The sequence below is a fragment of the Daphnia carinata genome, chromosome 4, assembly GCF_022539665.2.
Source record: "Daphnia carinata strain CSIRO-1 chromosome 4, CSIRO_AGI_Dcar_HiC_V3, whole genome shotgun sequence".
Classification (NCBI taxonomy): domain Eukaryota; kingdom Metazoa; phylum Arthropoda; class Branchiopoda; order Diplostraca; family Daphniidae; genus Daphnia; species Daphnia carinata.
Genome location: NC_081334.1, coordinates 6,604,332 through 6,615,522, shown reverse-complemented (window position 1 = coordinate 6,615,522; position 11,191 = coordinate 6,604,332). Strand labels below are relative to the sequence as shown.

General features: G+C 38.4%; 2 protein-coding genes across 4 annotated transcripts; both read left to right on the top strand.

Moving 5' to 3' along the window:
• Positions 1-42: 42 nt before the first annotated feature.
• Positions 43-1,945, top strand: LOC130687697 (uncharacterized). Its single transcript, XM_059495107.1, has 5 exons — positions 43-1,016; positions 1,110-1,193; positions 1,251-1,381; positions 1,439-1,589; positions 1,656-1,945. The coding sequence occupies exons 1-5, from the start codon at positions 125-127 to the stop codon at positions 1,937-1,939; spliced, it is 1,542 nt and encodes a 513-aa protein (XP_059351090.1). The 5' UTR covers positions 43-124; the 3' UTR covers positions 1,940-1,945.
• A 679-nt stretch (positions 1,946-2,624) lies between these two features.
• On the top strand, positions 2,625-4,596 carry LOC130687721 (probable ATP-dependent RNA helicase DDX4). Of its 3 annotated transcripts, XR_009000231.2 has the most exons (7): positions 2,625-2,764; positions 2,821-2,896; positions 2,954-3,233; positions 3,294-3,478; positions 3,706-4,102; positions 4,167-4,445; positions 4,500-4,596. XR_009000231.2 is itself a non-coding variant. In XM_059494966.1 (3 exons), exons 1-3 carry the CDS (start codon positions 4,037-4,039, stop codon positions 4,536-4,538), a joined length of 384 nt encoding a protein of 127 aa, XP_059350949.1. In that variant the 5' UTR covers positions 3,603-4,036; the 3' UTR covers positions 4,539-4,596. The 3 variants fall into 3 exon arrangements, 1 of the variants encoding a protein (XP_059350949.1); XR_009000230.2 differs by having other exon boundaries at positions 2,712-2,896; XM_059494966.1 differs by lacking the exons at positions 2,625-2,764; positions 2,821-2,896; positions 2,954-3,233; positions 3,294-3,478 and having other exon boundaries at positions 3,603-4,102.
• The last annotated feature ends 6,595 nt before the right edge of the window (positions 4,597-11,191 follow it).

Sequence of the window (11,191 nt, the reverse complement as noted above, 5' to 3'; positions counted from 1 at the left end):
AGAAGATTGTATCTCAGAAAATAACGACCCCTTCAAGTTACTGCTAGATAGTAATTTAATTCATAAGAAATCCATTACCAAATGTCATTCATTGACTTTGCAGAATGGATCAATACTGCCACACATGAAACACTTTTCTAAAAACAGCAGTCACTATGAAGAGTTTATTGAATGGACTGACAATCCAAATTTCGACAAGAAGTCTGAAAAATTGAAGAATCTTACATCTGGTGTTTTGGAAAACCTACATTTGCTAAGTGGAGAAGATATCATCAATATCATCAATCGGCTTTGTCCAAACGGGGAGAAATCAAAACAAGTTGAGTGCCTAATAGCTAAATTGGATCAAAAGTGTTGTGAACATTCAAGAAAGTGGGACAAAAGTATTTACATTGCAGTAGCTTGGAGCTTTTTCCAGCTAAAATCTTACAGTGCATTAAACCTTCAGAAAAAAATGGTGATAGATTTGGCTGGTGTTGTAAAACAAATGAGTTCTCAAGAACTGGTGATGTATCTGGTGATTCTAAAACAATTCCGAAGATTTCCGAGAAAAATTAATAAAGTAGACATAGAGATTCGACTAAACGAAGTGCTAGATAATGTTTCAATTGAAGATCTAGGACTGGCCTGTTTAGCGTTTTTTGAGTGCAATGAAGCTGTCCAGAACACTGAACTTGTTGGGCGGCTAGTAGAAAGGTTACTTAGTGATGCAACGTCAACGGACGAAAAAACAGTAGGATCTATGTTGAAGCTTTTCCGAAGAAGCAGTACGGACTCCGGAAACTTTGCCAAACAAGTCCTTGATATTCAGCCAAGACTATGTGATCTTGTTCATCGCTGGAATTCTAAAGTGCTTATACAGTTAATAGCTGTCGGCAGCAACCTATTGTTTTTTCATCATACAACCATCGAAGAAGTCGCAAAAAAAATCCTTACATGCCTGAGCGAAGCCCGACTCAAAGATCTAGAGAGATTAGCGATGGCCATTGCCATTTCTTGTCACCAGTCTCCCAGTGGTAACTCTTTCTGGGAAGTGTTGGAAAAAGAACTTACTAGGGTAGAAAGGCAGAACGAAATCTACCAGTATCCTAATGCATTTATTTCTCTAGTCAGTTACGCCATTGTAGCGAATCGATACCCTGAGCAATTGATACGCACTGCGTTAAATCCAGACTTTGTGGAAATCGCCAAGAGTATGCAATCTGACAGATTTTAGTTGATACGTTTTTCAGTTTCCCTTTGTTAATTAGATTTTTCAGACCAGTCATCCTATAACAGTACGAAGCGTGAATTGCTGCTCGTGAATTGCTCGCTTAATCTCGAAATGCCTGGATACAACGGGCCAAGATTGTGCACGGAAGACGTGCAAACATTTGAAAAGGTGCTGATCAATGTAAAGGTATTATATTGGCAAAAAATTATACTGCTATTTTTGTAGCTTTATAGGAAACCCATACCGAATGAAAAGGGAAAAAATTTTACTAACCACGAAGCATTCCTTCTTTTGTTGTTGGACACCGTACGAGAGATTCTTGGTGAAAAGAATTCTGCATCTCTGGTTTACCTCCAGCCTCATTTTGTCACACCAGGTTGGAATACATGTAAAATGTTTTAGAATTAATAATGAGATCAGCATCCTCGTTTTTTCTGCAAAGATATCGTTTTTCAAACGGACGGCCATGGTGGCAAAAATACCATACTGTCGTATGGCGACTGTAAAGTTCATCGTTTTGCTTTGATTGGAGGTTCTAGAAACATGTATTCAAGATTCAGCGATCATCCCATGGGTCCATTAAGTATGAAAATGCGTCAAATTGAAACCATGGGTTACCGTGTTATTGTCATCCCCTGGTTTGAATTTCTAAAGAGGAGCAAAAGTGACCGTTTGGCGCTTATCAGCCATAGAATCAGACTTACAATAAATAACAGAAAATTCTGATAGCAACCTGGCTTTTGCCATATTTCTAAAGGTAATCAAATTTAATAAGTTTCATCAGACAAAATGCCAGCAAACAGAAGTTGCCCCATATTTAGTTCAAAAAAGTTTATGCATAGGGTCATGTTTACAGTGGATTAAGGAACAACAATAGCTAAAAAATTTTAAAATGATCTCTCATACACAATTTAAGGAACAGCTGACACTGACACTCATCGGAATTGGTTGAGTATCACAGGGTATACTCAAAATTGAATGCTGATTCCGGGAAAATTGCTATTTTTTTCATTAAGTCAATCGTTTTTGAAATACACCGAATATTTTAGAAAATGATAGCGCGCCAGTACGCTACAGCGCTAGCGCGATGCAGCAGAAAGTCAGACTTGTTTTTAAAAAATTTTCGGCAAAAACTGACACTTATTGGAATTGGTCAGGTAGGCATGTGAACCTGGTGGTACTGGAGAAGCTGGATGGCCTTAACGAAAAGTCATCATACTCCATTTTGGAATAAACTAAAAAAAATGAGCAAGAAATTAAAGTATGGTTCCCCAAGTGTTATACTTTTTTCCCTTTTTTAAAAATTAAATCTTGATTTGGATGATTACTTAAAATTTGTTTAAAAACATTTCATTTGTGACGGATAAAGTTTCTCATAATCACCTTTGCGTCCACAAGAGGCGCCTTAAACCGTGGCTCATCGGGCAGTTTTTTTTTTCAGGCATATTTCTAGATTGGCTCAACGCGTGCAGTCTGCTGTCTACCTTCCTCGCTAGATTTTACTTCTTGACCTCGCGGCTTTGGCGATTTTTTTCTGGACTGGGTCACAAGGTAAGTATTTTCTTGTATTCCTAGTGTGATTACTTTAATATGGTTTTGTTTAACAGTGTGGAGAAGGACATTTTGCAAGAGAGTGTCCACAAGCTGGTGGGGACGGTGGTAGTGATCCGTTGACATCGTAAAGTAAGATGAAAATGTCGTAAAATATGTTCAAACTTAACTTCTTGGTGCTTTGTATAGTATGGGGAAGGGGGACATTTCTCGAAGGATTGTCCACATGAGGGCCGCGACGATGGTGGAAGTCGTACTTGTCATTATGTTCCAGTGTTCATTGTTTTACCCCTAGTGTCATGAACCTGGCCACACCTCGAAAGGCTGCTGGAATCCATTCAGTGAATTGACGGAAAATGGAAAGCCACATGAGCAATACATTCTGGAAGTTGTGCATATGATGAAAAGGAATTGGTTAAGGGCATCGTCTGTGGGGAACGCTTTAACAATTTTGATAGTCATCCTCCAGGTAAGCCATTTCCCCAAACTGTATTTTATGATTTAAAAATATCTATTGGGTTTGCTTAAGGTTACAGGAAAAGATGTACCACAATACATAACACATTCAAAGAAGCCGTCCTGCGCCAATTACTACTTCAAAACATTAAAAATTCTGGCTACATAAAACCAACACCTGTTCAGAAAGCTTCAGTTGCAGTTGTTCTTGCCAAAAGAGATTTCATTGCTTGTGCTGTCAGGGGCTCCGGCAAAACGGTAATCCAATTAATTAACGCTGTCTAATTTTGAAACATTGATGCCCTCGTACTGACTTGATTCAAATGGGTCGCTATGAACTGGGTAAGTTGAAGTAGAAGTGATTTTGAGTGGGCACGCCGGTGATTGCGACTACTAAAAGGTCCAATTGCATCTAAGATACTCAAGAAACCCTTCGTCATATTCGTTGATTAAGTCATCTAAAATTTTATATTTTTTTCATGCAGGCGTCGTACTCGGTACCGGATTTGAACATATTGTTAGAACAAGGGGTTGCTGGTGCGTCTCATGCCATGGGCAAAAGCCAGAAGTTGTAATTGTCGCACCCACTCGTGAATTGGCCATTCAAATTCATCGCGAGACGTGTAAATTCTCCTACAGTTCGGTTTTAAAATCTGTGATTATATATGGAGGAACTGTGACGAGCCATCAGCGGTCAAATCTTAAAGCTGTGTGCAATATTCTTGTCGCGACCGCGGGCGATTCAACGGTTTTCTCGACCGTGGAGTATTTGACTTATCGGGGGTCAGGTTTTAAATTTTGGACGAAGCTGATCGAATGCTTGATATGGGTTTCGGCCCCAATGTTGAAAAAATTATCAACTATCCAACGATGCATCCGAAAGTATGTTCTAGATGGCTTTGGAGTACGAGATTCGACTGATGTAATACTATTTGTTTGTCTGTAGGGAATCCGTCGTGTTTGTATGTTTTCGGATGCATTCCCAGATGAAGTGCAAGAGCTGGCTGCGACGTACATGGAAGACTACATATTCGTCACAACAGGCATAGTCGATGGCACCAATCCGGGTGTTGAGCAGCTGTTTTTTCAGTGCTCGAAAAGAGATAAGAGAGCTAAGCTGATCGAAGTTTTACAAGATCTCGGTTGTGCCAAGACTATCCTTTTTGTCAACAGCAAAAAGACCGCGGATTTCGTCGCTGCATTCTCGTACAATAACAACTTACAAGTAAGAATCAAAACTGTTGGAATTGGGCAAAGTGTCTTAACTTTAAATGTCTAGTCTACCAGCATCCATGGTGAGTGTAAACGAAAATCGTAAATGTCTCTTCTGAAGCTTCTGACAGAAGAATATGCTCGCAATCAACTCACGAATCATGTAAGGTATGAACTATATATATGAATTAAGAGTTTTTATGCCTAATGGTGTTTTACTGTCTTGTTATAGATGAACAATAAATTTTGATCTGAAAAGGTTTCTTGTTTGGGGCAAGGTCCTGAATAAATTATTATGTTTGGATACACTACATGGAATTTCCATACTTCATTCAGATTCTCATTTAAAAACGGTATTAAATTTTTCATAAATTGAAGTGCATATCTGGGCTCCCTTCCTTTCCGTAGCCCCGTTTCCCCTTGACTCGTAATAAGCCCGTAGGGGGTCATGCCCCTACTGTACGGTATATATAAAAACAACATATACCGAGGTTTGGAGGGCTCTGGCCGGAAAGGGGACGTGGGGTTCCGCTTAGTCCGATGATGTGTTCACGGAGGGCGACGTGGCTACCCACAAATCCGAACTAAAGGTTAATCGCTCCTGTAAAAATGTTCCAAATCTTCAGCTCTTCTTCCGGCTTCTCTTAGCCAATCACCGGGTAATCTCCCCGGTGGGTCAACAAGGCAGTGTCTCCCCCTGCCTGGGTTGACGGCAACTTTTGAAAGGGCTATTGTGCCTTTTTAAAGTTGCAAAAATAATTGATGTGCAGAGAATTGTCAATAAAATTTTTTTTATAAAATATTTTTTCCAAAAGTTGTTTCTTTCATTGCCTGTTTTTGCTGTGTTTACACATTACATTTATCACCTTTTTTTTTATTTGGCTTGCTCAATTCAACTTTATTGTTTTTGCCACCTTTGATGGTAAGCACTGTTTCCATTGGTTTATCGTTTATCTGTATGTATTCAATTTTTATTTATTACACTCTTTGAATTCTTCAACTTAGATTCAAGGAATAACGTGTAATACCTGGATATTTTCTGAAGTAATTTTGAATTTGTATTTTATTTTACTCGTATGGGAACCGATCCCCAGACATTCATCGTGCAACGCCGATGCTCTAACATTAAGCCACGAGATATATATAATTTTTTATTATCGCATATCATATGTTATCGTCTAGTATGTTTATGCAGTCCTTCACAAATATATGTTTATCTGTCTAATGCTTTCATAAGGACCATAGCTCTGTGGTATAGTCTTTAGCTGCGATATCTGTTACCCTGGGTTCAAACCTGAGTAGATGTTTAAAAATGAAGCAGAATAAATGTAGAAAATTTTTTTGCAGTATTGCATTTCAGTTTTATTCTAAGTGTAAATGCAAGTCCGCAAGTGACTAGAAAAAAGCCAACTTGTCATCATATGATTCATGGCTCATTGGTAGAGCATCGGCGCAGTATGCCGAACATCCAGAGTTCGATCCCTGGATAATAATTGAGTGCTTACAGATAAACGATAAACCAATGGAAACAATGCTTACCATTAAACGTGTCCCAATGCTTACCATCAGGTGGCCATAACAATAAAGATGAATTGAGCAAGCTAAATAAAAAAAAGGTGATAAATGTCATGTGTAAACACAGCAAAAACAGGCAATGAAAGAAACAACTTTTGGAAAAAATATTTTATAAAAAAATTTTTATTGACAATTCTCTGCACATCAGAATTATTTTTGCAACTTTAAAAAGGCACAATAGCCCTTTCAAAAGTTGCCGTCAACCCAGGCAGGGGGAGACATTGCCTTGTTGACCCACCGGGGAGATTACCCGGTGATTGGCTAAGAGAAGCCGGAAGAAGAGCCGAAGATTTGGAACATTTTTACTGGAGCGATTAACCTTTAGTTCGGATTTGTGGGTAGCCACGTCGCCCTCCGTGAACACATCATCGGACTAAGCGGAACCCCACGTCCCCTTTCCGGCCAGAGCCCTCCAAACCTCGGTATATGTTATTTTTATATATACCGTACAGTAGGGGCATGACCCCCTACGGGCTTATTACGAGTCAAGGGGAAACGGGGCTACGGAAAGGAAGGGAGCCCAGATATGCACTTCAATTTTTTAAATATAAAATACCGTTTCGAGAATCCGAATGAAGTATAGAAATGTCATGTCATCCATCCAATCATTACTATTTATTCAGTGTCTTGCCCCAACCAGAATCTTTTCAGATCCAATGTTACTATTAACCTATACTGAGAAAAGAAAAACAACACCATTAAGCATCTCAATTGTTGCTCATGTGACTTACATGACTCATAGATTCAACTTCTGGCAGAAGCTTGGGAAAGGCCATACAAATTGCAGATGAACATCATTGTATAAGGCTCTTGAATGATAAAATAGCACCCATAGAATGTTGCATTGTAGATAGTTATGTTCCCAGTATATGAAAATCCTTTCCTATTGGATAAATTTTTTTTTTGTAGATTAGACATGGTTGGCAAAAAGGAGGAGAAATGCTTCGTCATAAATTCAAAATTTTTTCAAGAAAATTCCTTTCATACCTAAAGAGTCCATGTATGATGTTCTTCGCTGCAATGCCAGCGAAGTGAAACATCTTTAGGGCCATTTAAGTATCCAGCTTCACCAACACTCTGAACGTAAAGGACAAGTTGTTCTTTAGCCAGAGAAGCAGAATTATTAGAGGCTTCTAGCTGTGACACTATGAAGGATTCTATGAGGATTGTACTGGATTTATTAACACATGATGATACTTCTCATTAGACAATTTGCATTACTCTATTACTTTACCTCATACCTTAACAATAATGCACTCTCAGTGTTTTTTCAACTACAGGGCAACTCTTCCATCCTGTAACACTTCCAGATTTGACTTGATCCCCTGCTAAAATTCTGTGAATGCAAAATAATAGCATTAAAAATACTTTTTTGATAGATAAAAAACTGATAAGTGCCTAATCCATGTTTGATGTTGAACTCATGCCATTTCTGGGTTTCTGTACCACACTCATTTTCAGCAGTCTTTATGGTAATATTAATCAAAGCCACATGTACCACTATGAAATGGGTGTTGAAAAGCAAATAAAAACCTGTTGAGATGGATACCAGGAGAATCAGAATAGATCTCAATCAACTTCAGTTATTCTTTTCCCTATAGTACTTAGTGACATAGCATAATAGATATACCTGCCTCAGTTCAAACCATAGACCAACGGAAAAGAACACAGAAATGTAGCTGCTGTGAAAGCAGATCACTTTAGAACACATGATCAGGTATAGATCATCTAAGAGGAAACCTAAAATGGAAAGACAAAAATATTGGGCATAATTGCAGTTTACCAAACATAGTAGCAAAATAAAATAATTGTCCAAGAAAGGCATATGCACACTTGGGTTGGCGAATGGGTAAGTCTGATGCAATGTATGGCAACCCGTTTTCCAGTCCCGTTTGGCTCCTATTCCAGCCCATACACGTGTATAACAAAACGACAACTAACTATGGCATATGGCAATCCGTTTTACCTAAAATAAAAATAAAAAATATTGGCTTTTTCTTCTGCTTTACTGCTATCGCCATCTACCGGTCACATTTCTATTTCATAATGCTCTACATACATTGACCGAAAAAAATTTTAAGCCCGACTAAATAAGCCCGGCTTATCTCGGTCGGGCTTAAAAAAATTTTCTGAAAAAACTGAAACTCATCGGAATTGGTTGAATATCAGAGGGTATACTCAAAATTGAATTCTGTTTTTTTTGTTAAATTAATCGTTTTTGAAAAAAATCGAATACTTGACGCAATGCTAGCGCGCCAGTACGGTACAGCGCTAGCGTGATGCAGTATTAGTCGGGCTATATAATATTTGATTCAACGCTATCGCCATCTACCGGTCAGATTTCTAGTTAGTTTTCTACATATACTCACCTAATATTTCTACTGCATCACGCTAGCGCTGTTCCGTACTTTGTTGTTAGCTGTTTTGGTAGGGAGTTAACCATACGCATAGTGATCACAGGGATGTGCATGTGGAGGGTTTATTTTAAGAATGTTTGTATAGTTTTAAGTTTCAGGTTCAAGGGGTCGGATCTTACCATCCACGGGAAATTGGTTTTGCATTTCAGGTTGGTCTAATGCGTTTTCGGTTCTTTCTGTTTTGTGTGCTTTACTACAATGATGAGATGTATAATGGTGAATTTTTTGTGATTTAAGCCGTAGCCAAAAGGATAATGATTCCTGTGTAGTCCTGATAGTTTTCGGGTATTTGGTCTGACGATAAAATTTTTTTGTGTTTTGTGAAGGGATCGAAATATCCAGGTTAGCCCTGTTGGAATGACGCCTACCATTGAGACCTCAGCAGGGGGAGCATTTTATTTTTTATTCTTGTTTTCTTTATTTTTGTACCGTTAGTGATCATTTTGTTTCTGTATTGATGGATGATTGTCAACAATCTCAACAGGTCTGATATGATTGTCCCAAAACTGTATTTCATGTCTTAAGATTCTTCTAATTGAATACTATTCTAAGCATTTTAGGGTTTGTCTTTATCCTGCTAATTGGCTGACGTGGTACGTAGTGGGATTGTTGGTCATCTTCTTTGAATCGTTTGACGAGATGTGGGACTGTTAGATGTCTTTTAGGTTAGTGTAATGTTTCCTGCTAATTTGATATTATCAATTTTGTTACTTTTAGGCGAGTTTAAAAGTGACATTGACGTATTGTGTAGGGCGTATCGGCAGTGATGTTTAGTCAAGAAGATTGTGCACTTTGATATTTTCGTATATTGTAATATAGTGAAGTAGGTAGTTGTTGGTGTGTTTGTTGTTGTTGTTGTTAGTGTTGGTGGTGTTTGTATGTTTTTGGCTACATTCCCAGACGAAGTACTAGCGCTGGCTGTGATGTACATGGAAGACTACATATTCGTCACAACAGGCATTGTTGGTGGCACCAATCTGGATGTGGAACAGCAAGTTCAACGAACCAAATGAGACAAAGCTGTCAAATATAGGCCAATGTTGGTAGGCAATTTTCCCTTGTTCATGTATGTTTAATAACATAATGTTACTTATATTGCAATTTTGAAAAGCAAAATAACCATGTAATTACAAAAAAAATAGAACAAGAGCTTCCCATTTACTTTTGTACCCAATGGACTATTGAAAATCGATTGGGAAACAGATAAATTGCCATCAGTCACTGATCGATGTATAATTTCAACAAGATATCTTTTTCATCATTTGGTTTGCTTGCAAGATGATAAAAATAAAAGAAATTTATTTAGGGGGATTTAAGGAAAATTTTTGGAATCTAGGGTGCAGTTATGGAAATCTAGGGTTTCCGGGATTATCCAGGGCCTATTTAATTTTATGGGGATTTCTCGGGATTTTGAGATTTTTGGCCAAACCGCTGTTGCTTTTGGCGCTTCTATACAACTTCAAAAGTTAAATGTTCCTCAATAAGAGCCACCAAGCGGACAATGGTGAACGGTACGCTTTTCAGAAAGTAACACTGACTAGGATACACCACGAACTCCATTTGATCCTCCAAACGTCTGTGCCAAACATATCGCACGCCGAATTTTTTAAGACTCAAGTCTCCGACTGAATTTCTGACAAGCACTTGACCCAATTGCAAAAGCTGGGGAGAGTTCCTTGAATATATACGTAGGAATTACGAATCTATTTTGTTCAACCATGATGAACAATTTGTTGTTGAGACATGATGAACCCGAGGCCTCTCACACAATTTTGTTATCTAGGTGAGCAACACACTGTTCATTGGGAAACGCTGTGATTCTCTTGAGGCTTTATAACGTTGAAAGTTCGATGACAATTATTTTTGGAAAAAACCATATCTTTATTGCTTAACTAAACAAATATGATGGGGCAATCCGATGGTTTTATTTCCATAGCCAATTTAAATTTTTCTGGTAACTTGTTTGGCTTTGACGGGCACTGGTTAATTGCTTTAAAAATGTGTTCGATTTAATGCTGTTCTAAAATAAATAAAATGGGTTATTTTATTTTTTTTATTTACATTTATAAAAATAATAAAAATTTTTTTGAAGCAATGGCGTCTATAAGAACCGAACACGGACAGTCGACGTATGATCTCAGTGCTATACCACAGCGCCCTACCAAAGCGCGACACCACTATTAGTCACATATTATATAGCTCCGGTATTAGAACGAAGGTCGATGAAAAATAAATTTGTTTGAGATGTGCGGTCCTGGCACAGTGGTTACCACCTTCGCTTCGCATTCTGAAGGCCCCGGGTTCAAATCCCGACACCGCCAATTTCCCCCCCTCCATTTCCCTCCAAATCTTCATTCAAGATACGCAAGATTCATCGGATTACGCAAGCTTCTACAACAGATCAAGACGCAAGATTCTACGCCTTCAAGAAAGAAAAAAAGAAGAGAGAAAACAAGAAGAGAGAAAACAAGAAGAAAGAAAAAAAGAAGAGAGAAAAGAAAAGAGAAAAAAGAAGAGCCATGCCTACTATAAAGGGGCTAAATGGCACACCAAAAAAAAGCCTTGCCAGGCTAAAAATGGCAAAAAAAGCCTTGCCAGGCTAAAAATCAAGTACTGTAGTACTGTTTACTACCTTGAAGATCGAACCACAAGCTGAAAGGTAGAGAAGAGGTGATCGTTGAACGTAGGCTGTTCGTTAGCCTCCCCACGGCCTGAAAGACGGCTCGTGGATGCAGGCAGCTTATCATCGGGATATGTGACCCAATTC